The sequence below is a fragment of the Urocampus carinirostris genome, chromosome 7, assembly GCF_059441175.1.
Source record: "Urocampus carinirostris isolate Australia breed hairy pipefish chromosome 7, RoL_Ucar_1.0, whole genome shotgun sequence".
Classification (NCBI taxonomy): Eukaryota; Metazoa; Chordata; class Actinopteri; order Syngnathiformes; family Syngnathidae; genus Urocampus; species Urocampus carinirostris.
Window position 1 is genome coordinate 26,339,987 of NC_142355.1, and position 26,636 is coordinate 26,366,622.

Genomic DNA, 26,636 nt, shown 5'->3' on the forward strand with positions numbered 1-26,636 from the left:
AAGATTTTTAGATATTGAGTAAATCACGAATAGATTTGTTTTTGGGACAAATCGCTCCCCACATAGGTTTTATAGCTATATAATAGCTTGCAATTTCAGTTGCAGGAGGTTCTTCCCATTACAATGTACCACAGGGAAACGCTACCCTAATTTTTTGCAAGGGCCATAATAAATGTCCATAATTGATACGTAATTCTCGCACTAATACATATTTCATGTGTAGGTATAGCATGCACCTATCTTCTTGGGCGCCACCCATTGGGGGCAATGATGCTTCATTTGACAATACCGTATAAACAAATGCTAGCTGCAGTTAATCATGAGGGAAGAAGAAATGCAATGGAAAAGCCAAGCCAGCAGAGAGCAGTGTCTGCGTCATTTTAAGCACTTTTTGTGACAGCAACGATTAAGCATTTACAAGCATTTCACCCAAAATCCAAGCACTTTCTTAATCCCTGAAAACACAACATTACAAATCAAGCAATTTCGAGGTTTCAAACACCCTTATAAGGTAACATTTGGTATATTTCTAATTCTAAAACATTAAACGTAGATTTAGTGGGGTTTTATTTATATTCTCAAAACCCATGTACATTAATTTTTGTGTGCACAGCAATATTCATTTTTATGTTTAATTTATTCTCATGGTTGAATTGAATGATATTACAATAGTTATGAGCCATTCATAGAAAAATTGTTTTTGGAAATTTTATTGAATCGCATTTTGGATACATACAAAAATTGGAAACATTCTATGCTGAAAATTTGCACCATCCCTAATTCACATAATTTGAATGCAGAGTGATCATGCTTAAGATCAAAATATCCAAAAAGTGCATATTTGAACTATAATTGAAGAAGTGTGGCGGTTTTCTCTATTAGTTTGTGGGAAAGAAAGGTTCTGGGAGCTCTTTAGCAGAGTAGACACTGGTGCCCTTTGTCCCCCATTCTAGCCTGGTATGACTCCTAGAAAAGGGGACTGGCAGTGGTGGGGGGGGCCCGTAAACTACTTGAAGAGGTGAGAAGTGTGTGTGCGTGTTGAAGTCGACTTCACAACAGCTGGACTCAGCGACTCGATCCCGGGTTCAGCCTTCAGGTTTACGAGAAGTTGGGGTTACAAAGAAATGCTTCCAAATATAATGCCCCTAAGTTTTTTTTTTTTTACGCTAAAGTCGTTAAAATGGACGGGTGAAATGTAGGACAAACCAATTAGCAAAATCATTTCTTACTTAAAGCCAGTTAAACAACTCTCTTTAGTTATACTAGGTTGTTCAAAAACACAGTGTGCACTATTATTTTTTTTAGTATAAAGGCAAGCTTCATTATAAAATGCATAGGTCTGGAACATGCGCTCCAGAACAGTTGTAAAATTATGTAGAATGCACACAGGCTGCCCGTATTCTATAATGAAACATGACCGATCACAAAATTAATAGCACATTTTTGACACTGCAACGTCCATCAAATGTGCTCAGGGAGGTCATGATGGCTGTCTGCTTAAGTTTTCTTTTCTTCAAGGGAACCCTAGTTCCCTCTAGTGGTCTTCTTGCTCAATTACATTTTTATTTTTTTACTGACGCGGCATCCAAGTAAACGTCTGGAAAAGTTTACTTGCGGAAGTCAACATAAAAAATGGCAGGAATTTAAAGGTGGTTTAAATTGTGTGATTGTGTTTCATGCCATATTCATTACCAATAAACTAGGTTGTAAATATTTTTGCCTATTTACTTTGACAGTCTATTATCTTATGGTTGGTTGGTTGGTTGATCCCTTAACCACACGGGTCTTAGGGGCACCATTTCCTGTGGTGTGGCTTGGGCAAGTACAGCCTGGTTGGGCCTGTTTCTCTCCAGGCCAGCAAATGTTTCCACCCGGTCTTCTTAAACCACGAACGTTTCGCGTGTTAGGTGAATGTGCTTACATAAACACCCTGGAGTGCCGTGTCTAATCTCATTGCGTACAATGTTTTACCACATTAATATCCTTTTCTAACACAGAATGTCTTACTGATTATAATGGTGGTTTGACCCCCTTAATTGTATAAAAACTTTTTTTTGAAACATATTTTATATTTGATTAAAAATAAATATGACAACAAATAATTATGCTTTTAATAAGAGAATGGGAAGACTTTAAAGTCGATTTGAGAAGACAGATCATTTTGCTTGTTTTACAAAGCTACAGAAAGCATTTTTTTCATATATAACATTTTTTTCTAAAACTATTTACACTAAAAGGGACAGCGTGTATTTATTAGCGATTCCCAGTGGTAAAAAAAATCCTTCACTAATTACAAATGAATAAATTGATAGAAATAATAGGCAAAAATACACAAACTATCATATAAACGTGCATTTTATCTTTTTAAATACTCGTAGATCGAGAAATTATCCTTTTATTTAACGTAACATGAGACTCACCTTGAAGGAGCTGCTTAATCCACTATCTTGCTGCTCCAGGTACCCAAAAAGATCAATCAGGTTGGGCAAAAAAGACAGACAGCCACATGGGATATTTTAATTCAACAGAACCGTCAAACCCGCTCTCCAGACAAAAGCTTATTCTTCGGCGTATTTTATTTCACTGCGTGAAAGTTTGATGATTTGGAAAAATCTATGAAATAATAATAACGCCAGAGTTTGTGTCCCATATTAATGTACAACTAAAAATTGGTCTCCCTCCAGCAGTTTCTTAGGAGTGATAAGGCTCATTTTGACAAACATTTTTATCATGACTAATGGTTTCAAGGTGTGAGCAAAGTTCTTTTGTAAAAAAAGTCACAAAATTCTGCAAACAAGCATATTGACCTATTTACCTTCGGCGCAGACAAGAGAGTGCACACGCTCTGTGCACAACTCCGCCCATCCCTACCGCTCACCCAATCAAATTTCTCTGGGTGCTTTGCTATTGTTTTGGGGTGTTTGCGGTTTATTCTGTGGGTACATTATATTAGTACTTCTCAATCATTTTCTCTCACGCTACCCTCTCTGAATAAAATGTTCACTTACGCAACCCGGAGTAGGGTCACTTGAGGACTGCTCCACTTCGTATCGTAACTTCCTACTCAATAGTTATACTTTGTGCTATATGCTAAATTGAAACAAAACCTTGCGGATGAGAGCACCACTGCTCTCTAGTGTAGTGGAGGTGCAACTGCACTTGATTCTTTGAAAGGTTATTAAAAAAAAAATCCTGGAGGTCAAATGCGGCTTGCTTGACAGAACCTAGCACCCTCACCAAAGGACCCGCCGATCTACTTGAGAAATACTGCAATATATGTAAAGTTTACTTTCGTATGTCTTGAATGTCAACTAAATTTAAAAGTCCAAACTCCAACTCAAACCCCAAGAAATAGAGAAAAAAAAAGAGTTTATTCGAGCGGGTCAGAGAAATGCATGTACTTGCACGCGCATCATGAACCCACTGACGGAGGCTGCAAAAATGACATAACCCAGGATATGGCGGCAGCGAGACAAAAAGTTCAAAATTCCGTACATCTCCTTTAAATTTTAGAGATATAAAAAAAACATTAAGGAGAAAATAACATCCTATAACTGTTTAATAATCAAATGTTACAGCTCCAGCTACGGAACAATTTTTATGCCATTAGTTAACTGGTCTGGCCCCCGTACGAATGTTTCTACCATGTGCCCCCCGAGCTAAACGGAGTTAGACATCCCTGCTTTAAATGAAAAAATAAATAAAAATACCTTGAGCGTATTTGATGCCTCAAATCGTCTGGGTCATACTGTGGGCGTTGATAGTGTTGATCCTGAGAGAGAAAGAGGTGAGGGGAGGAAATTATAAGTAACAATTAATTGGCTTTGTGTGTATATCTTTTTTTAAGTAAAAACAATTATGACTGGTGCACACATCTTAGTCTTACCTGGAGGCGGGGTGGTGAGTTTCTATGGAAAGTATCATAATCGAGGTTGTCGTTGTAGTAGGTTTCTTGTAGGGAATTATTATCCCTGGGACCTTGATCGCCATACCACCGGTTTTCATAGTTCCCCCCTGAAGCATGGTCAACTATGTTGACCACCCTACGCACTGTCACCTGAAAAACATATAAATCTGTATGAGTGCATCTAACGCAATGTACAATTCTTAGTGGCGTGTAAAGAAACCATGTAGCTTTCAAAAGACCTGCATAGCATCACAGTGTTTTCCATACCATTGAAAGTCTTTGGTAGGCCATCAGGGTCTAATTTGTCTAGCCAGAGTCTCATAAACTTGTATTTTTTTAAAAATATAACAATGTCTTCAAATATATATAAATGAGAAGTTGGGATGGCACAGCTGCTCAATGGTTAGCGCGTCTGCGGCACACTTCTGAGTTCATGGGATCAAATCCAGCTACCAGGCTTCCTGTGTGGAGTTTGCATGTTCTCCCGGGCTTGCGCGGGTTTCCCCTGGGCACTTCAGTTTCCTCCCACATTCCAAAAACATGAATGTCAGGTTAATTGGCCGGTCCAAATTGTCCCTAGGTGTGAATGAGCGAGTGAGCTGCCCGTCTCTCTGTGCCCTGCAACTTGGCTGGCAACCAGTTCAGTGTATCCCCTGCCCACTGCCTAAAGATAGCTGGGATGGGCTCCAGCACCCCCGTACCCTCCTGGGGATAAGCGGTGCATATAATGGATGGATGGGTCAATGAGAAGTTAATCAAAATAACTTTAGGATATCTTATTTTTAAAAGTTCATCTATTTAATTTTCATTTTGTAGTATGTTTATGTTTGTTTTTCAGGGATTCTGTGTATCTTGACTTTAAAGTTGATTAGTATAAAAAAGTTCAAAGTTTAAATTAGTTCAAAGTTCACTGTAGAGTAAAAAATAAAGGCTAGTACAAAACATTTTTATTGATTCATTTCATGCATATTGTTACAATACTATTAGTAATATATTGGCAAAAGCCACCAAAAAAAAAAATCGAAGAGTCGTTTCAGAGCCAAAAGAGCAAGTTCTCTGTCAATAGCTGGAATTCCCATCACTAATAACTCTCACGTTACAATAATATACCTGTAAACGTATTCATTTTTTCGAACATTCTAAATTGTGAAAGCCATATACAAATTTACGTACGTGGAAAAAATAAATGTTTTGGTGGGACCAATCTTGTCTTGCCAATTTCGGCTCTAAACCGAATCGTCTCGGTCACTGGTAGCAGACGACAATGTCATCGTAGATTGATAATATTGTCACCGTACACGAGCAAAAGTCATGTCTTGTTTATTTGTGTAGCCCTTAATCACAAATAGTCCCAAAGGGCTGTACAGACCACAGATTATTGCAAACCACAGACTTTTATGACACCATCCCCTGATCTAAAACCTACATGAGGTCAAGGAAAAACTCAAAAACCTCAACATGAGAAAAATTAAGAAACCTTGAGAAGGGGACCGCACATGAGGTAATCCTCAATCAAGCATTTATTTTTCAAGCGTACTTGTTAACGAAAATGTCTTTTTACTCTACATAGTCTGTCTTTTTGTGAGTAAAAAAGGCACCCTTTTTGCAATAAATTCTAGTTTCGTTTACTATGCTTTGTGGGCGTGTCATTACATTTCATAACTGGTGTATTTATGATTTAATAATTTACAAGGGCACACATTCATCATAGATTTAGCTTCTTGATTTTGCTCTCAACATGCACCAAACCAGTGCGTTTTAATTAAAAAAAGAAATCTCTTCCTGATGGCATGCCCCTGGACTCCCACCCCTAAACAGCCTACCCACTAGGGTCTCACAAAATTCCATGGAAAACAGATTATGAAATAACATTCAAAACATACAATTTGAGCTTATCTGTTTGTCTCTATAAAATTTAATTATTTTTTATAAGGAATATATATATATATATATATATATATATATATTAATGCACATGTGGTATGCATCTTACCTCTCTATTTGCAGATGAGCTGTGCCTTTCATAACGCTGAACATGCGAACGCCACCCAGGTCTGTATGCCACTAAAAAAAAGACATTGGAGGAATAGGTCAAATGTTCAGCTGTGGGTGGTCAGAGTTGTGTACACATACCTGTCAGTCAACCTATGCAATTGTATTGCATTTCATACAAATACATTGAAATTGACACAGCAATGTTTTAATAATCAGGCTTGAACTTCAAAGAATGTAACATGAAAAGGCAACACTGCCGCAATAAAAATATAATCGTATTATGAATGGCTATGGCAATGTGGGCATACTTTTAATTGTACTTTATATACATACATGCTAAAATATTTTGATGCAATCATATTCAGAAATCAATAGAATTTTCATTCAAACAAAGACTAGATCCACTGTTAGATTATTCAAACGTGTCAGTGAATATCTAATCATAATTGCAAAAGTTTTCCAGTTATAGTAGTTTTACCATTTAACCATAACATTATAAACATATTATTCATTTAGTTGCTATAAATGCAGTTATGTAATCCACATATTTGAATGAAGTATTTACTTGCTGTATTCATACCATTGAATGTGCCGTTGTAGGATTTTATACTCAAAGTGCCTTAACATAGCGAAAAATTATATCCAGGTGCTGTTTGTATTCTTGCAACAGTTGTATCCTCTTGGGGCCTGCTAACTATTAATCAAGATAGCCTTTGTTTTGGTGCTGGGAAGTCCTAAGCAAGCCTGTTCAAGAGTTTTCCTCCCTACTTTCCTTTCTTTTCTTTTCCTTACTGCTCATTTATTATGCTCACACACCATCTAGCGACCAGCATTATTCGCTTCATTTAAACATGTAAAACCAATCCGATTATTTTCTTGTATTCATGTGACCTTGCTTAAGCCAATCAGATGTGTTGTTCTATGCTTGTGCTTTCCGATAAATGAATCCCTAGCCATAGGCAGAGCGTGATTCCTTCCTGAGACGATCTTGGAGGCAGACCTTGGAAACAAGCGCCTCCGATGGAAGGGCTATCAAAAACATAAATCTCCGACTCAGAGTGTGTTCTTTTCTTCATCCTAATACAATCTCAAGTTTTAACCTTGTCAACACCACCTAAGTGAAAAATTTTTTTTTCATTAACTATTAATTTATTTGGCCATTGTTTACACGTATTTCATAAATCACGAGAGACTTGGATGCATGTCCGCATTAGTTAGTTTCCGTGATTACTTTTGGCGCTGAATTTGGGCATGGTAATAAACAGCAGTTGTGTTTTTTGTAACCTTTTTTGAGCCAAAGCACATTTTTTTCGTTAAAAAAAATCTTGAGGCCATATCATCCATCATAAATGTTAAAAAAAAAAATCTAATCCTGGCCGCAGTTAAAACTTTTTTTTGGAATCTCAAAAGGAGCTGGACGGAATTTGGAACTCTTAGTCACGACCGTCATCTGCTGGCTTGTGTCATCATTGCAGCTTCTGTCAGCTCGCTCATGATGCATGTTCAAGAACGTGCATTTCTTCGATCTGCTTGAATGAACTATTCTTTTTGGGGTTTGGGTTGGCGTTTGGACTGTACTTGAAGAAGGCATTGTTACGTTCACCATTTTCATGCTACTCTAACAAATAATAACAAAAAACAACCGTGGGGATGAACAGGACATCACTCCCTCCACCCCCCATTCCTCCTACCTAATGTGCTCCACCCAAAACAACTAAAAGTAAGATAAAAGCATAGAGGCACGGTGGAATAAAAGCAGAAGAGCTTGTTAAACTCAGTTGGACATTGAGACCACACTGAATAGAGAAAATATTTATCCTTCATCTTTTATAAGCACCCCACCTTTGAATTATGTTGCCTATGTATAAAGTTTTTTTTAATCATTTATGGCCACCATGACTTATTATTTAGGTATCAATTAGGTGTATTTGATTTTTTTTACCTGTTTTCCATGTTTCATTATAAATATTGTTAACATTTTTTTCTGAAATTAAAAAAAACATCTTAAATTATTAAAAATGATCTGCCAGTGGAACCAAAACATTTGTTACAACAATTGAAATGTTTTGGTTTGTTTGTTATATATAGTAAAGAGAATCAGCAAACGTATGTGTAACATTTGGACTTTATTTGATTTAGTTTATTTTTGTAGTCTACTCGTAAACAGCTTCATCAAACAAATTAAGTTAGAAAATAATTTTCCCCATAGTATTTCTTTAGTAGATTATTAGTCTAATTTGATAAATAGTAATCCGCTGCCACTCACTAATGTAAATGGCAAATGGTGAATGATCACTGGAAGACAGCAAAAAATGCATGCTTTTTTGCAAATATATAAACAGTATGGGCAATTTCCAGTGGCACACTAGACAAGGTCTCAGAGCCTGGGTCCACTAGTTGAAAAACACTGTTTTTTTTTAGTTCCGAGTGAAAGAGAAAGACAAAGAGAAGATCTATATGTGACAAAACTCAGGAAATAGGAAGATAAATTGAGTGATGAGTACAAAGAGGTAATCAAGTCATCTAATGGACAAGCGTTATGAAATCCTAGTAAGAATATTCGACAAAAGTAGTGTTACATGCCCACGGAATAAATTTTGAACACATTCAATGCTGTTCTCTGGGAAATATTTCCACACTTATTTGATAAAACCCCCAGAGAAAATATAAAACGATTTTCAGGGGGTAAACATTATTTTTAGCTAAACCTGCACACATTATAGACACCCAGACTTGCCAGGTATGTACACATGTCAAGTCAAGTCATGTTTATTTGTATAGCCCTTAATCACAAAGAGTCTCAAAGGGCTGCACAGACCACATATTAGTACAAACCACAGACTAGTATTACACCATCCCCTGATCTAAAACCTACATGAGGGCAAGGAAAAACGCAAAAACCTCAACATGAAGAAAACTTGAGAAGGGACTGCAATTAGGTTATCCGCCTTGGATTGAAGGAAGACTGGACAAACGCAGAGATAGGAAACTTATAGTGACGTAAACGTGATTTTAAGGGGGGGAAAAACACAATGCAAATGATGCATAGTATAAACATGCGTACTTACTTGTAGTATGGATTGTTTTGCAATAGGATCACGCGACGGCGTATTCTAAAAACAGTATGACGGACCTCCTAACTAAGACGTCCCACGAGTGATGACTCGATTCTACTTCAACAGATACTTGGATACTTTGTAGTAATCTAGGGTGTTTGAGATTAAAGGTTTATGTGAACCAATGCAGGGGGGAAACTTACTGCAGTTAGCCAGTTACACACAATCGCACACGGAAGGGGGAAAAAACGCCACGAAAAATGCCCGTGGAAAAATGATCGGATACACTTATGAATGCGTTCACGCCTCACCCAATTAAGGTCGCATTAAAAGTCGATTGCATTTTGCAAAAAAAGCGTGAACGCATTAATGCCGATAATTACCGACGTTTTTTTGTTTTCCCCCCGATCTTGTCCTGGTTTCGGTTTGCAGTGGTGATGTGTTAACGCTACCGCCACCTACTGATACGGAGTGTGAAGCAGGTTCATTGTTTTATGTGAGGTTTTTTTTGTGTTTGTTTATTTTCTTACGGTTAGTAGGATGAAAGTGAGCATGAACAGAAATTTTAATAAATTAATAAATCTAAAATGCAAACATTAGTGATTTGCATCTAAAATATTTGCCCTGACCGGAGCACTGTTGTGGATACCTTAAACGTGATTGGTTGAACCTTGGTCACATGACGACTGCTGAACAGAGTTTCAACGACAGCTGAGTAACAAGTAAACGTCATGTGTTTATATATATTTAAATCCTAATGTTGGCGACCTTTAACCGGCGGTAGCGTGTTAAAAATGGGTGACAAGAAGAGCCCCACAAGGTAAAACATAAAACAAATTTCAGAGTTGATCGAGTTCTTTCTCTTATCTGAACTGTTATCATGGCGGCTAGTTTGCTAAATGCGCGACTACGTTTGGTCGACTTCAGACATGAAAACTGAAGCACTCTGGTCGAATCTCATTGAAGGTCTGTACACGGCTTTTTCAGCAAGCTTTTATGCTGCTGTTTTGTGTCCTTTCAAGGCCGAAAAGACAGTCAAAGCAGCCGCCAGCCGACGATGGCTACTGGGACTGCAGCGTCTGTACCTTCAGGAACACTGCTGAGGCGTTCAAGTGCACGATGTGCGACGTCAGGAAAGGGACGTCAACTCGGTAAAAATGTGTAAAGTATAGCCAAGTTTGAGTAAATAAATACTCTATCGTGTTTACATACATATTTCACTATGACTGTAAGATAACATAATTTCTTTTTTCTTTAAACAAAATCCCACTTAACGGAGTGGCTGTTTTCCCGGCCTGGTAGTAAACGCATCACGATAACTAACTCTTAAAGAGTCGTTTGTTTATTTCACTCTTAAAGGGACTTGCAGGACGAAGTAAAAACTAGTGTTATCTGCTCCTGTAAGACACAAAAAAAATCACAGAATATGGAATGAAATGATGGTTGATACACACCAACAACAGCGTATGCTTGCTTTCGTTATGTTTAAAGTATTAAATAATGGGTTTTGCTGTTTTCTTCGTGTGATCAAACGTTCCCTATACATAGTTTTGTGTTTTGGTCTAGAAAATATTTGTTTTTATATGTATACACATTTTTGGGTGTATTTTTGCAAGTTATTTGGTAATTTTCTGTGATGAGCTATAGACATCGGTTTTAGGCAGTTTTACTCTATCAAATCAAGTGTTTTTCCCTTGCCTTCATGGAGGTTTGAGATCTACCATAATTGTGTAAGACTCTCAGTGATTAAGGGCTATACAGATAAATGTGACTCATTACAGTTCCAGAAATTGTGTGTGGGTTTGTGTCGTTTACATCATTTTTGGGGGATGTATCTGGTGGATCTTTTTCAGGCCATGCATGTATCAATCACACTATCCTATTTATACCTACATTAAAAGTAGCTCTCCATTGTTTTGCATCAACATCTAGATGGTAGCAATTATCAACCAGAACCTAAACTACTTGCTGGCTTTTAACTTACGTCATAGATGATGAAGCATTCTATTCTATATTAACGTCAGACTTTTGTTTGCACCATCAGATATGTTATCATTTTTTGATTATTACCAATCTCCACCCATTCTTGCCGCTATCTGATTTATAACCACCAAACTGGTTTTGTTTACTTTATATAGAAAACCACGACCCGTTTCCCAGTTGGTTGTCCAGCAAGTAAACCAACAGTTTGCCCCGCCGCCCATGCAGTTTAAAAAGGAGAAGAAAGAAAAATCGGTTAAGAGTGACAAAGATCTCACGTTGAAGAAGAAAAGCCTAAAAAAGATCAGGTATTTATCTGAGGGGAACGTTCACTTTCTGATCACCTGTGAAAGTAATACCCAACAACAGTCACATTATCCCATTTGGTGTCCTGGGGAAATTATCCTATTGTACTAAATTCTTAAATATTTTTTATCCAGTATTATAAAGGTCTTTATTGGTCTAACATTTTGTATGCTAAAAGGGCTAATGATTAAACGCTTATTCAAAATGGACTGAAGATCAAATTAGCCTGAATATCCCACCATTATTTATTTTTAATCTAGGCCAAGGGGTCTCCAGCGTTTTTCAAGCTGAGAGCTACTTTTTGTTCTTCATTAGCACAACGGGCACCCAGTTTCATGTGCTTTTCTAAAGCAACTTGTCAAGTTATTATTATGTTATTAACAGGTCAATTATTGGAAGTAGGGTTACTCACTCAGTCAACCACTAAAACAATGTTTTCATCTAGAAAATCACAATGACCCAGCTGTGGTGAGCTATTTTCAGAGGAGGTCTGCAACCCCTCAGCTCTCCTTTAGAGGACAACATGTTGGAGCACCCTGGTCCAGACCAATTTGGAGCCTGTGTGCACTAGGTTAGCCCCGAAAACTACAAGTAGCCCACAAGCTGATTTTAAAAATAGCTCATCACCAGTGATGGGTCATTGTGACCTTGTAGAAAATTAGATTTCTAACTGGCATGATGTCGTCCGTGGCTGACTGAGCTTAATTTAACCATACTTCTAATTATCACAGCCTACTAATAAAATGGTAACAACATCACTTATTATAGAAATGCATATCAAACTGGTAATTTTTTCTGCTAATCAGTAACAAAATTTAGCTCTTATCTCATCAATGGTTTATGACCTCTGGTCTCTAAACACCTTTCTGAGTGTGGTGTTATATACATTTATTTTAAAATCTCCTGATTATGATCCATCTGTCTTAGGATGTCCATTTAGTCACTTGCTGTTGATTGACATTGACACCAGGGTCTATAGGCAGGATTACATAAATCCCTTTATCCCCATAAAATGGAGTTGGTATAACTTAAAAAAAAGAAATCTCTTCAATTTGTCATGTTTTCTCTCGAGACCAAGGTTAAAAAACGTGGACCGGAGCAGCGCTCAGCATTTGGAGGTTACAGTTGGAGACCTGACAGTAATAATCACAGACTATAAGGAAAAAGCCAAACCAACGCCCACTTGCGCCAACGCCACAGCCGCTGACCTGCATAATCAGAGCAGCTCGAGCTCTGACAACACCGAGCGAGGAGTATCGCGATGCTCCTCGCCAAAAGGGGAGGCCTCGGCAGTCTGCAAGGACACACAGCACGGCAAAAGCCATTCATAATGCACTCAAGTAGAGATTGACATGCGTGTATTGTTAGTTAATATTACAACTGCTATTATTTTTAAAATTGGCGGTGTTATGGTGATAACTGTGGTTCGATGGTGAACATCCACATCTAATGTCATAAACTGAGCAAATGAACATGGGGGTGTGACAGTATCACACTGTTGGTGCTTACAGCAATGAACAAGTGATGCATAATGAAGAAAGCAGTATGAAATTTGTTTTTGTAGTGTACGCTAGATTTGTTTTTGCACTTGAACATTATCTTTTGTTAATGATGTTATTTCATGGCCTTAGTTTGTCTTTATTAGTAATAACGTTTTAATTCTGGCCTTACATACTGCATGGCCTTATGTTTCTCAGGATGCAGTATGCGTTTTCCTTTGAACTCTTCCTAGTGAATACTAAACTGTACTTTTTTACTTTAAATCTGAGTATGAATTGATCTATTAAATGATTTATTTTGTAAAACTACTGTCGATTAAAGTCATTGCTGATTTTTGTTATTTCATTCATTTATTTTCCAAACAGCTTGTCAAGTCGCGGTGGTGCTGCAGCCCATCCCAGGTTATATTACGCAATGTGCAGGGACACTGGTCTACTTACCAGTAAATTGAATTAAATAGTTTTTATTGTCATTGATATCAACGTGAACCATTGTATGCAACGAGATTAGACATGGCACTCCAGGGTAAACTTGTAATGAAGACTTTATAGAGAAAACAGATAAAAGACTGTTAGGATAAATAGGCAAAAATATTTACAATGTGGTGCTTAGAGAATGACCTACATTATAATAATAGTGCAATGAAAAGAAGTGCAATAACATTAAGCTACAACAAAAATAACCCCAAAAATCACAGGGTACATGAAAACATAAGAGGGGATTCTCTCGGTGGACTTGGGGGTATGGCGCCTGCCCCGAGACTGGGAGGTTGTGGTTCAAGCCTCGGCCGAGTCATACCTAAGATTTAAACAATGGTACCTGTTGCCTCCCTGCATGGCGTTCAGCATTAGGGGTTGGAATTGGGGGGGTTGGTCACCTAATGACTCCAAACACCTCAGTTGGGTTGAGCTAGGGGGCTGGGAATCCCCTCTAAATTAATCTCCCAAAAAGAGTCAGAAATTACTCTAGCCACCTCCCACTAGGGTTATATAGCTGTGGTATACTGTATATATATATATATATGTATATATATATATATATATATATATATATATATATACTGGACTGTCTCAGAAAATTAGAATATTGTGATAAAGTTCTTTATTTTCTGTAATGCAATTAAAAAAACAAAAATGTCATACATTCTGGATTCATTACACATCAACTGAACTATTTCAAGCCTTTTATTATTTGAATATTGCTGATTTTGGCTTACAGCTGAAAAAAACTCAAAAATCATATCTCAAAATATTAGAATACTTCCTCAGACCAAGTAAAAAAATAATTTTATAACAGCAAAACTAAATCAAACATTTGAAAATGTCCATTGATGCACTCAGTACTTGGATGGGAATCCTTTTGCACGGATTACTGCATCAATCCGGCGTGGCATGGAGGCAATCAGCCTGTGGCATTGCTGAGGTGTTATTGATGCCCAGGATGCTTCGATAGCGGCCTTCAGCTCATTTGCATTTGCAGGTCTGGTGTCTTTCATCTTCTTCTTAACTATACCCCACAAATTCTCGATGGGGTTCAGGTCAGGGGAATTAGCAGGCCAATCAAGGACAGTGATGCCATGGTCAGTGCACCAGTTACTGGTGGTTTTGGCACTGGGCAGGTGCCAGATCATGCTGGAAAATGAAATCCTCATTTCCATAGAGCTTTTCAGCAGATGGAAGCATGTAGTGCTCTAAAATCTCTTGGTACACAGTTGCATTTACTCTGGACTTGATAAAACACAGTGGACCAACACCAGCAGCTGACATGGCTCCCCAAACCATTGCTGACTGTGGGAACTTCACACTGGATTTCAAGCAACTTCGATTTTGCTCCTCTCCAGCCTTTCTCCAGACTCTGGCGCCTTGACTTCCAAATGAAATGCAAAACTTGCTTTCGTCTGAAAAGAGGACTTTGGACCACTATGCAACTGTCCAGTGCTTCTTCTCCATAGCCCAAGTCAGACGCTTCTTCCGTTGTCTTGAGTTCAGAAGTGGCTTGACCATGGGAATACGGCTATTGTAGCCCATTTCCCGGACACGTCTGTGAACTGTGGCTTTTGATACCTGGACTCCAGCTTCAGCCCACTGTCTTTGAAGCTCCCCCAAATTCTGGAAGCGGCTCTTCTTCACAATTTTGTTAAGGCTGCGGTCATCTCTCTTGGTTGTGCAGCGTTTCCGGCCACATTTTTCCCTTCCAACAGACTTTTTGTGGATATGCTTTGAAACTGCACTCTGTGAACAGCCTGCTCTTTGAGAAATTTCTTTTTGTGTCTTACCCTCCTGATGGAGGGTATCAATGATGGTCCTCTGGACAGCAGTCAGATCAGCAGTGTTCCCCATACTTGTAGTTTAGTTTACTGAACCAAGCTGAGTGTTTTTAAGGCTCAGGAAACCTCGCAAGGTGTTTCGAGTTAATTAGATGATTCAGGTGATTAGTTGAATAGCCTACTTGTATACTTTTTCATGATATTCTAATATTTTGAGATAGGATTTTTGAGTTTTCTTAAGCTGTAGGCCAAATTCAGCAATATTAAAATAATAAAAGGCTTGAAATAGTTCAGTTGATGTGTAATGAATCCAGAATGTATGACATTTTTGTTTTTTTAATTGCATTACAGAAAATAAAGAACTTTATCACAATATTCTAATTTTCTGAGACAGTCCAGTATATATATTTATTTATATTTTTTTGTTTTTGTGCGTGCGTTCTAGATGCATTCAAAAAACTCTTTTTAATCATTATTGCGGTTTAGATTGGCATTTGGGGTGTACTTGTAACAAACAGCCCCTTTCTTACTTTCACTATATTTATGCTAGACTAACAAATATTAAAACAAAACGCAGGGACGAACTTGACGTCACTGTCCAGCACCTCTCATTCCTTCTACCTAATGTTTTTCCCCCGGTCAGCTTTGCTAAAAGCAAAGTAAAAGCAGATAGGTGTGGTGGAAAATCACGCATAATGGCTCTTTAAAAAAGTTGTGAATTTTTAACACATAAAAGAGAAAACTACTTTCAACTTTTTAAGGACGCACCCAACCTCGTTTTTTTTTTTTCCAAATTATAATTGATTATAGTGACAGACGGTTATTGCAGGTTCCTTTTGACATATTTATGTTCCCAACCGCTTATTAAATTATTTGGCAGATAAACAATTGTTTTTAGTAATTATTCAAATAATTTTCAAAAAGACGCTAGGCAAACTGATTGAAACCCAAGTGGGCGGGGCTTAATCCTATTATTCTGGACACCGTACCGGTATCATGGCAGACGCTTACCTGCGTTAAATTTATTCTCAGAAGGAAATATTAACCCGCTTTAAATATCTATGTGGGTGAAGGACCATAACCGACGCCTAAAGAACACAGAATGCGATGTTACCGGCGTGCCATGCTCCTTTGCACGGCGTTCACGGTTATTTCATCGCTCTATGTGTTCAACCATATCGCGTCCACCTTGGAGGAAAGCGAAGGGATGGGTGAGCCGAAGACACCCGGTGAAGGCGGTCGAAGAGCGCGTAGCGACTTGAGGAAAATGGCCGGATTGGCAGGCCGCCGGAGTCGCGAGCCGCACAGGTAGCTAATGCTACATTAGCTGTCAGGATTCTAAAGCAAGTGGTACATCACAAGTGATATCACCAATGTAATTACACATTGGTTTAATTAGTAAACGTGAAATTAATTTATACACGATAATACGTAAGGAGAAATGTTTTGATTTATAGAGTGCAGCATTTCTGTTCATGGTAATTGGATAATACCTTTGTTTCCCTAAACCACCTGTTCACAGCTAGTCTTGAAATCCTGCGAACACCGCTAATCTTTAAAATACGAAAATCACCCCAAATGGTTTTTTTTTTTTACCCCGTTAGGTGTATATCGTTGCCAGTCTCTTACTGGACTCCGTTATGGAGGTTGCCTGCTAAAGTTTGTGGACTGAACTGCTTTATGGAATCATCAGTTAGGTATGACTGATTTTGAGATTCTAGAAAGATATTTAGTACTGCAATAAGCAGCATTGCAAGAGATCAGTGGCCACACGCAGAGAGATTAATGGAGTAGTGCTGCCGATCTAAATTTCTTTATGAGATTTTAACAAGCTTCTTTAATTGCACAGTCACAGTTGCTTTGTTGTGCTATTTGGTTACAAACTGCGAATGGAATCTATGTGCATTCATAACATGGCAGCAGAATTTGTGAGTTTAATAAGAATCTCATCAGGATGTAGTAGGTTAGGTGAGTTTTTTTAACCTACTAAGATATTAGTCCTGTTTAGGATGCAGGACACACGCAAGTTCTTGCCAGAAAATTTTAATGGCAAACCCAACTCAACAGGACCTCTAGTGTGAGTTTGCTGGTGACAGAGCAACCGCTGAGTCTAATTTAACTGTTTTGTATTTTAGAGATGGCGCGATGAACACTAAAGCAGAAGATGGCAGCAATGAAAGCAGTCACCTGGCTGTAGTGGCCTGTGGCCCGAGGCTGGGTGAGACTCTAACCATGCTCAAGTCTGCCATCTTATTCAGCAAAAAGACTCTACAATTTCACATTTTTGCTGATGATGAGCTTCGGGGCAGCTTCCAAGAAACGGTGAGTTTTAATCACAGCCAGAACAAGAAAATTAAAATTTGAAGCCGATCAATAAATAAAGTGAAACCCTTTGCCGTAAATGAAACACTGAAAATATTTTTTTTTAGCTTTTATTGGACAGAGCAGTGAATAGTGACAAGAAAACAACAGAAGGAGGGAACAGATGATGATGCTTTGCTCAGCGCAGCCTAATGCAACAAGTCGCACTTGCATTATTGCCATAGCAAAATAATAATAGAAAATTAAATCTTTCTCACACAGAGCTTAGTGCCACCTAATAAACTTTGAGGACGGACTGATTTAATGCCATACACAAAAAACATGTTTCCCAATTTAAACTGCTGAACTGTAGAGTTTTACCTCTGTAGTGTCTGCATGTATAAATAAATCAATTCACGTTTATTTGTATAGCCCTTAATGTCGCACAGGATTGCAAGGGCCTCAATTGCGCCTTCCCCTTATCTGAAACTACCATGTGGGCAAGGAAAAACTCAAAAACCTTGGGATGAGGAAAATAACAAACCTTGATAAGGGGCCGTAGAAGAGATAACCAGAGATGACCAGGCTGCAATAGTCAAGTCATGTTTATCTGTATAGCCCTTAATCACAAGAAGTCTCAAAGCCCTGTATAGACTACAGACTATTATTACACAATTCCTGGATCCAAATCCTAGATGAGGGCAAGAAAAAAATAAACTCAAAAACGCAGCATGATGAAAGTTAAGAAACCTTAAGAAGGAACTGCACAGGAGGTAATCCAATTCCCCTTCGAGGATGACCAGGCTGCAATTGATGTTGCAAAGGCATCAACAGACAGTACTGTACACAGAAATCATCAATATGAAATACATTATTGGTCATTCATAAGCAATGGAATAAAAGTGGGTTTTAAGCCTAGATTTAAACAGGGCAGAGCATTCCACAGCACTAATTGAGAACGCTCTGGAACCGGATCTCTTCTTGGATCCCTCGTATATTCATCCCGTAGGGAAATTCTAACTTCCAGCAATATCCTTGTTTTGAAAATAAAACAATAAGTAAAAGGAATATAATACATAAATACCCAATGTAACGTGTTGATATAGAATATTTAGATAGTGCTACATAAAATACACACTGTGATAAAAATACGGGAATATGCAATGTGGGGGTGTGGTTTAATGTGGGCTTTTACTCCCCCGGGTGGAGGTAGAGAGCCTCATGGCATGAGGAAGAAATGTTCTCCTCAGTCTGTCCGTGGAACAAGACTGTGACAGCAGTCTGTCACTGAAGCTGCTCTTCCGTTTGAAGATGATGCTGTGTAGTGGATTTGAGGAATTGTCCATGAAGGATGCCAGCCTTCTGAGGAAGTAAAGTCTGCTTTGACTTTTTCTGCATAGAGCTTCTATGTTGGCAGTCCAGTCCAGTTTATTGTCCAGCTGCACACCCAGGTATTTGTAGGTCTGGACAAATTCTACACATTCTCCTTTGATAGTTACAGGAACTGGGTGAGTTCTAGTTCTCCTGAAGTCCACCACCATCTCCCTGGTCTTGGTGGTGTTCGGGTGCAGGTGGTTAGCATCGCTTCATTGGACAAAGTCCTGAATCAATTTCCTGTACTCCTTCTCCTGCCCACTTCTGATACATCCCAGTGTCATCACCAAACTTCTGCACGTGGCAGGACTCAGAGTTGTACTGAAAGTCCGACGTATATAGGGTGAATAGGAACGGAGAGAGCACGGTCCCCTGCAGAGATCCTGTGCTGCTAACCACAATGTCCGATGTACAGCCCCCCCCTGTTTCACATATTGGGGTCTGCCTGTCAGGTAGTCCGTAATCCATGCTACAAGGTGTGAGCTTACTCCCATCTCTGTCAGTTTATTACTAAGTAGCAGAGGCTGTATGGTGTTGAAGGCACTGGAGAAGCCCAAAAATATAATCCTCACAGCCCCCTCGACCCTGTCCAGGTGAGAGAGGGATTGGTGTAGCATGTAGACTATAGCATCCTCCACTCCCAAAGGCAAATTGCAGAGACCAACATTTTCCAGGCGAATGCATCCGAGCAGGAATATAGGGGGGAAAAAAATGTAAACCAGAAAGACATGAGGGGGTAAGTCCGTGCATAACTTTGTATAATACCAACAGAACCTTAAAATCACATGTTGAACAGACAGGGAGCCAATGCAGGTCAGCTAGAATTGGGCTAACGTGATTGAATTTTCTTGTCTTAATTAATGTTAATTGACTTGGACTTGAACACATCTCTGCATAACCTAGCTGCAGCATTTTGTATCAAATACAGCCTGATGCTAGAGCAGAGAGTACTACATTACAGTAATGAAGACTGAACGCATGAATTATAATTTCAGCATCAGACTAGGACAGCATAGGGCGAATTTTTGCAATGTTGAAGATGGGAAAAAAAGTTATTCTAGTAATATTCTTAATGTGTAACTGGGAGGATAGATTAGGGTCAAATGTAACACGTAAATTTTTAAGTCACTCTGGGTGATATTACGTTTTTCAAGGTTCAGAGTAGTGTTTGAGAACAAGTCACGGCATTTAGATGGACCAATAATTAACATTTCAGTCTTTTCAGGGTTGAGCGCAAGAAGTTAAATGGCATTTATCTATTTATCTCAGTGAGGCAGGCCTCCAAATTTCCACAATTTAGTGGGGCAGATTCCTTCATTGAAAGATACAGTTCAGTGTCATCTCCATAGCAGTGGAAACTGATATACTTGCGAATAATATCACCTAACAAAAGCATATTATTGCTGAAAAGAAGGGGGCCAAGTAATGAGCCCTGTGAAATGCCACATATAACACTAAAGGGCTCAGTGGTCTTATCACCCTTTTTAACACAATACGTCTTATCTGAGAGGTAGGATCTGAACCTTGACAGAACAGTTCCAGAGAAACCAATCAATTTCTCTAGCCAATTTAGCAATATATTATGGTCCACAGAAGTCATGCGCTAAATGGCTTTGAACCATATGGAATAATCTGTTGACACGTTAGTGATGCTAGTGTCGAGAGGATTTTGGGCTCACTTTGAGGTGCAGAAATTACCTTAAAGAAATAGGCTAGATGGAAAACCTCAAGCTTTGTAGTGCGCCATTTTCATTCACATTTCTGCCGTATTGTTTAATGATCCGTTTTTTTTCAGTCAACCAAGGCGTGCGGGTTATTGGTCGAGATTTATGCCGATTTATTTATACAGGAAACTAACCAAAGCAGCATTCAAATCATTTATAAGTGAGTCAACAGAACTTTTAAGTAAAAGAAACAACACAATTACCCACGGTAAAATATCTTGTTGATAAAAACTTGGCTGCACTCAAGTCTTGACAGCGTCCTTCAACAAGCAACCCAGTTGTGAGGACTCACCCAGAGGAAAAGCCAGCTTAGCATGATGTCAGAAGTGCTCATAGTGTTTGAAAATGTGTAATGTCTCCATAAACTTATTTCATGAATTAGTTGCGGGCATATAAATAAGACATATTTTTTTCATTATTTTTATTTTAAAGTTGCACTCCTGGTCGAATTCAATCCGGGCCAAATTCAACTTCACAGTCTACCCCATCACTTTCCCCAGCGGAAATGATAAAGAATGGAAGAAACTCTTCAAACCTTGTGCCTCCCAAAGGTTATTTTTACCAGTAGGTTCATCAACTTTTTCAAAAGCAACAATTTGAGTTATGTTCTCGAAGTTAATTTGAGTTTTTCGTCTTTCTAGCTCATCCTTAAGGATGTGGACTCATTGTTGTACGTGGACACAGATATTCTCTTTCTTCAGCCTGTGGAAGACATCTGGGCCTTCTTCTCAAAGTTCAATCCAAGCCAGCTGGCAGCCATGGCCCCAGAGCACGAGGAGCCACGTATTGGCTGGTACAACCGTTTTGCCCGACACCCTTATTATGGCGACACTGGTGTCAACTCTGGAGTGATGCTCATGAACATGACACGCCTTAGGGAAACAATTTTTAAGGTGATAGTCTTTGTCAAGTTGGATACACATGTAATGAGCCAAGGGTATTCCTTGCTACCTCATGTATTTAAAAAGTACATTACTGCGTTATGCTTATAAAGAAAGTCATACGTGAAATGATTTGTTGCAATACCAGTATTGTCCACAGGAGGGCAATGTCGGTATTCTATCATAATATTGAAAAAAATGTCCTTTAAAATGTTTTGTTTTTTTCCTAGAATGACATGACTACAGTTGCATTACAATGGAGTGAAATTCTGATGCCTCTTCTTCAAAAGTATAAACTCAACATCACTTGGGGGGACCAGGACCTTCTTAATATTATATTTCATCACAACCCAGGTTAGTTCTGATGCATTCAACAAACCCACAGGTTATTACTAAATTGAAATAATCTTACTCTTTTTCAGAAAACCTCTACGTGTTCCCCTGTCAATGGAACTACCGTCCAGACCACTGCGTCTATGGCCTGAATTGTATGCAGGCTGAGGAAGATGGCGTCTTCGTTCTCCATGGTAGCAGGGGAGTTTACCATAATGACAAGCAGCCGGCGTTTAGAGCTGTCTATGAGGCCATTAAGCAGGTACGGTCATTCTAAGCATAAATATTAAATATAAGACATTTTCAGTTATAGTTAAAATTAGTAGAGGATTTTTTTGCTAACATTTGCACACATTCATTTGAACATATTAATTAATGCGCTGCCATTTGATTCATATTTTGGACTGCTTGTCTTCATATGGGGTTATTGATGAGATTCAACCTAACCATGGTCCTGTCTAATTTCTAGATATAAATTTGAACTACAATTTTTATATAAATATTAAATCAATTCAGTCATTGGCGAAACAGTTCTAAATCAAATTCCATTACTTTTTAATTGAGTCCATAATAACACTGAATTGTACATGCTATTGTTCATGAAATTAATCATCCATTTTGATCACAATAGTAAATTGCTTGTCAGTCTGTTGCGCTCAATGTAATCATTACCAATGAATGCACTTATTTTTTAAAGCGTATCTAATTGTACTGGAGAACACTAACTCAAATACATTGACGTACAGAAGGTTTTGCTTTTCTTAATTTTCACTAACTTTTTTTCCCCAGTATCTTCTTTTATCGCCCAATGGCAAAACCTAGGGTCCTTTAGGAACAAATTAGAATCCATCTGTTAGCAATGTGCCAGCTCCTCGCTAGGGCGAAAATTAGGATAAGCATTCTTATGTTTTGTCGTCTTTTGTGATAAACACAAGTGTTTAAAAATGGTGAGGACATACCATCTTGCTATGATTTATTTCTGCCCCTTTTACAGATTATGTGCATTGCCTGCATGTATACTTTAATAGCCTCCAAAAATGTAGTTGTTTCGTATGGTCTGAGGCAGTTGAAGTTAACGAGAAATGGTGGACAAATATGACGGCAGTAAAAAAAAATTGACGTTTTTACACTCACATTTCCCGAAAATAGCACATCAAAGTGGACAGTGACAAACTCAACTACTTTGTGAAAATCAAAGGGCATGTCCAGTGCTGGTTTGCAATTATCAGTCAACCTATAGCAGAACGTAGGGGGAAAAAGGTGGGGCCTTTTGAACGTTTCTCCCCCAGTTACAAGCAATTTTATGTCACACTTTTATTAGCACCCCCTATTGCTCTAGCCCGTCGAATCCTCTCGCATTTTGTTCCCACTCAGTCCTTCGGGGATGGACTCCTAAAGCCTACAGGAGGCAATTCCGGTAGAAACTTTCATTTCACCTCCCACCAAGTGCTCCTTAGTCAGCCTCGTGTCTCCAGGCAGCCTCTCCCATCCAGCAGAGGCGCTTGCAATAAAGGGCACTACCATTACCTCGGCCTGGCCCACAAAACAGTTGTAAAACCTTTAGTGCTGATGCTAGTTAGAGGCATCATGATGGTGATGCGAACCACGCAGCGGCAGCATCCACATAAAAATCGATGCAAGGCTGTTAATGGTGCTTTACAGCCTGTGGCCCTATATGAAAGATAATAAAGAAAGTGTGCTTTGAGTAACCTAATGCGTAGCCAAACAGGAGTCAAATGAGGTGCCGTAAAAGTGCGATTGCTTCGTATTTACAGGAGAGCAGTAAAAGAATGAAAGCAAATGTCAACGTCATTACTCTGAATATCGAATTGTCTGGAAATTCCATCTTGGTTGATTCATTTTGCAGCTTAGATGTTTTGTTTACAACAAAGGAGCACGCAGGAGCATACATTGCTGCTCTCTTCCCCAGTATTATTACACCTTACAGAGAACATTTTCTTACAGTTCATTTAATTTATATGTATCATTTTGACACATCTTGTATTGAATGAGATCGGAATAGGCCATAGCGCCTTACCAAAAAGTGGAAGGAACTCGAGAATAATTCAAAGCAAAAATAAAACAGGCAAATAGTCCCTGAGTGCAGCCGCTGGTGTATGCTTTTCATGGTGGATGCACTTTGTAATGTGATTCAACAGATAAAGAGCATTGGTGGGATGTAATGTCTCCAATTTTATTTACAGTACCCCTTTGGCGAGAACATGGAGAAATCGCTGCTTCAGCCACTGGAAACTTCTCTCCAGACCACCACCAATACCTACTGTGGGCGGGTCAGCCACTTGTTCACCAAGAGCCTCAAAATAAGTATTTCAAATGTTCAACCTGAGGTCACAAGGGGAAGATGAGCTAAGATAAATGCCTACTATTTCTAGCCAAAATGTGCCAAGCTTTGAACAGCTTTGCACTTGGAGGTCTGGTGTGTACTGCATCCTTAGTACATTTACCTCATCTTGCACAGAAGTAGTGCCCTAAGCACACGAACCTCATTTTAGACGTGATATGTCATAGAATTCAATGGCTCTATTGAAAGTTATCAACAACCAGGTTGCACTGTGAAAGTGAACAGAACTATGAGATACTATCCTCAATGTTACAGGTCATAGTTGTTCCATTCTAAGGCCATTAATGCTAAAACTCATGAACTGCGTCAAAAAACCTGAGCTAAAATCTAAACCCAAATCATCGCCACTTTGCAAGTGGAAAACCCCCCCACTGCGAATGCAACACTATCAATGCAAACTTAAACTTGTAGTAACCATTTTATTGTACTGTGTCTATGGAAATGCACAAATATGAAGTGAATACAGATATTTGCGCTCTATGCATTTCCAAGATGATAAACTTACAAACACTCCGATTGTTGATTTTGGTTTTACAGCCAAGAGAAATGAAGTGTTACATTTGTACAGAAATGCAACAGAAAACCGCTTCGGACTGTGAACGAAAGACGGTCTCACTTTCATTTTATGAAGTATTGTTTTTACTGTTTTGTATAGCTGAAAGTAAAAAAAATAATGGAAAAAGTAGTTGACAAACAATGTTTGGACAAATCATTTAAAGCAAAATACTAACCTCATTAATGTATTGTGACATTGCACCCTCAAAACAGTATGTTTTCAGCAGAGAACTTTTATATAAACTTTTCACCTGTTTTCTGTTTTAGCTCACCAAAAGACTTTGTTTTGGGGGGGAATTGCAAATGAGTTCAACCTCTGGCGTAAGGATATGTTGTTCCGTTGCACAATAAGGCATGCAAAGTTATTGCTGCGCTTACATTTTTAATGTTTTTTTTAAGAAGTATATTTATGGCTAAGAAGTGTTTTACATGCAAATGTGTCTTCATAATGACTCTTCTACTGCATTAGCAGAGGGTGGTGCTAAATATCTGGTTACCTCACCGCCCTAGGAACAGGCTGATGTAAATCTCCATGTCCTCTAATGAGGACCAACTCTATAAAAGAATTAATGACCACAGATGAATGAAAGTGAAAGTAAAACCTATTATGTACTGTTAAGAATTCAGAACTACAAAAATAAGAACTCTGTTCAATCGCTGCTGTTTCAAAGGACCTCATAAGTAGTCATGCTGGATGTTTAGAAATGCAAGCTTCCCCAATCATATGATATTAGAGACAGCAGAATGTTCCAATGTCAATACATTATTTTTTTACAATGTCTTAGTTATTTAGTACCCCCATGTGAAAAATATCCTAATGAGGGATTTCCTCAAATAGTTTGCATCCTTTTGCGTTCTTGAGGAAGTTCTTCAGTGTTTTTCAAAGATCTCTTCCCCCTAAGAACATTTGGTACACTCAGGCCAATAAGTTGTATGATAAATGGACTCAAGCCGACTGAATTATTATCTGTTTACAACTTTCATACTGTGTAAATTGGACTTGTAGTCTTGTGTAACTTGCTTAATTTTTTATGTGTTTTGAAGTACTGGTTAATATAAAAAAGCCACTATCACTCCCCCCATCCTATTACTGTTTTATTTTATCAACGCAGTGGAAAACATACAGTTACCATTTCTTCTGCAGATGATTACCTTTGCAGTAGAGCGAGCACTTTTGAGACTAATGGGTTGTTTTTAAGGACAATTTATAAACCCAATAATGTCGCAATAATCACTTTGCACAGTTGACCTAAGCTTCTCAGGAAGTTGTTAGGGCATACATCAAGACTCCATTAAAATGCAATTTGCAGAAACTGTTTTATAGTGCAAGTTTTTCTTACAATGGTGGAAAATATATTCGATACTTTCCTGTTTCTACCTGATCTTACATTTGCTAGCACTGAAAAGTGTCTGATTGGCCCACTTGTTTGGTGAATGCACCTACTAAAATCATACAAGGCAATGTTTTAAGAGGTACAGGATAGCTTTTAAATGTAGCATGAAAGCCTCAATGGATTTGATTTTGACAGTATTTAGATCACTGCCATTGTTGCTGGAATCTGTTGTTTATAGTGTTTCCAATGTAAGTCTACTTTAACTGCTTGTCTTAAACATAGTGTGGTGCAAGCATTTGGCAAAATGGGCTTGTGTCTTTCGATCCCTTACAAAGTGTTCCGTGATATTGATGCAATGTTTTTGCAGTTTTGTATATTTGAAACTCACAAAGTCTGAATTGTTTTTTATTACCATGAAAATTTATTCAATGGTTTGATCCTTTATTTAGAATGTTTTTAGACTTTTGGGTGATGTCAAGCACTAGCAATGTAATTGAACAAATAGACATGGTTTTTGCATCTATCTTTTGACATTAAATAAAGGATGATTTACAATGTATGATGTTTGCTCCAAAAGTGTGCTCCATTGGTGCGTGTCATCTTTTCAGAAGTTGTGCTTGTATTTGCGTTGTCAGAAGCATAAAAAACACTACATATGGATGGATACAGGGGCAGCACGGCGGGACAGTGGTTAGCGCGTGTGCGGCACAGTTCTGAGGGCATGAGATCAAACCTCCTGTGTGGAGTTTGCATTTTCTCTTC

General features: G+C 38.5%; 3 protein-coding genes across 4 annotated transcripts in view; 2 read left to right on the forward strand and 1 right to left on the reverse strand.

Moving 5' to 3' along the window:
* The window catches only part of LOC148362810 (uncharacterized), a gene marked incomplete at its 5' end in the record, with an annotated part of 36,803 nt that extends 27,403 nt beyond the window's left edge, over positions 1-9,400 (reverse strand). Inside the window, 4 exons of the mRNA XM_088340379.1 lie at positions 3,711-3,772; positions 3,887-4,057; positions 5,901-5,971; positions 9,346-9,400. Of these exons, the coding sequence (XP_088196505.1) occupies positions 3,711-3,772; positions 3,887-4,057; positions 5,901-5,971; positions 9,346-9,400 (359 nt within the window). The remainder of the gene's footprint in view (positions 1-3,710; positions 3,773-3,886; positions 4,058-5,900; positions 5,972-9,345) is intronic.
* A 214-nt stretch (positions 9,401-9,614) lies between these two features.
* On the forward strand, positions 9,615-13,084 carry LOC148362811 (YY1-associated factor 2-like). Its single transcript, XM_088340378.1, has 4 exons — positions 9,615-9,778; positions 9,981-10,109; positions 11,097-11,246; positions 12,317-13,084. The coding sequence occupies exons 1-4, from the start codon at positions 9,753-9,755 to the stop codon at positions 12,573-12,575; spliced, it is 564 nt and encodes a 187-aa protein (XP_088196504.1). The 5' UTR covers positions 9,615-9,752; the 3' UTR covers positions 12,576-13,084.
* Positions 13,085-15,993: 2,909 nt separating this feature from the next.
* Positions 15,994-26,433, forward strand: gxylt1a (glucoside xylosyltransferase 1a). Of its 2 annotated transcripts, XM_088340381.1 has the most exons (8): positions 15,994-16,318; positions 16,615-16,707; positions 17,146-17,332; positions 20,842-20,973; positions 21,051-21,302; positions 21,521-21,644; positions 21,713-21,885; positions 23,828-26,433. In XM_088340381.1, the coding sequence occupies exons 1-8, from the start codon at positions 16,113-16,115 to the stop codon at positions 23,987-23,989; spliced, it is 1,329 nt and encodes a 442-aa protein (XP_088196507.1). In that variant the 5' UTR covers positions 15,994-16,112; the 3' UTR covers positions 23,990-26,433. The 2 variants fall into 2 exon arrangements, with proteins under 2 accessions (XP_088196507.1, XP_088196506.1); XM_088340380.1 differs by lacking the exon at positions 16,615-16,707.
* The last annotated feature ends 203 nt before the right edge of the window (positions 26,434-26,636 follow it).

Coding starts and splice junctions, on each gene's coding strand:
- LOC148362811 (XM_088340378.1), top strand. CDS start 9,753: ATGGGTGACAAGAAGAGCCCCACAAG. Junction 10,110..11,096: donor AGGAAAGGGACGTCAACTCG/GTAAAAATGTGT, acceptor TACTTTATATAG/AAAACCACGACCCGTTTCCC. Junction 11,247..12,316: donor AAAAGCCTAAAAAAGATCAG/GTATTTATCTGA, acceptor TTTTCTCTCGAG/ACCAAGGTTAAAAAACGTGG.
- gxylt1a (XM_088340381.1), top strand. CDS start 16,113: ATGCGATGTTACCGGCGTGCCATGCTCCTTTGCACGGCGTTCACGGTT. Junction 16,708..17,145: donor TTTATGGAATCATCAGTTAG/GTATGACTGATT, acceptor TTTGTATTTTAG/AGATGGCGCGATGAACACTA. Junction 20,974..21,050: donor CCCAAAGGTTATTTTTACCA/GTAGGTTCATCA, acceptor TCGTCTTTCTAG/CTCATCCTTAAGGATGTGGA.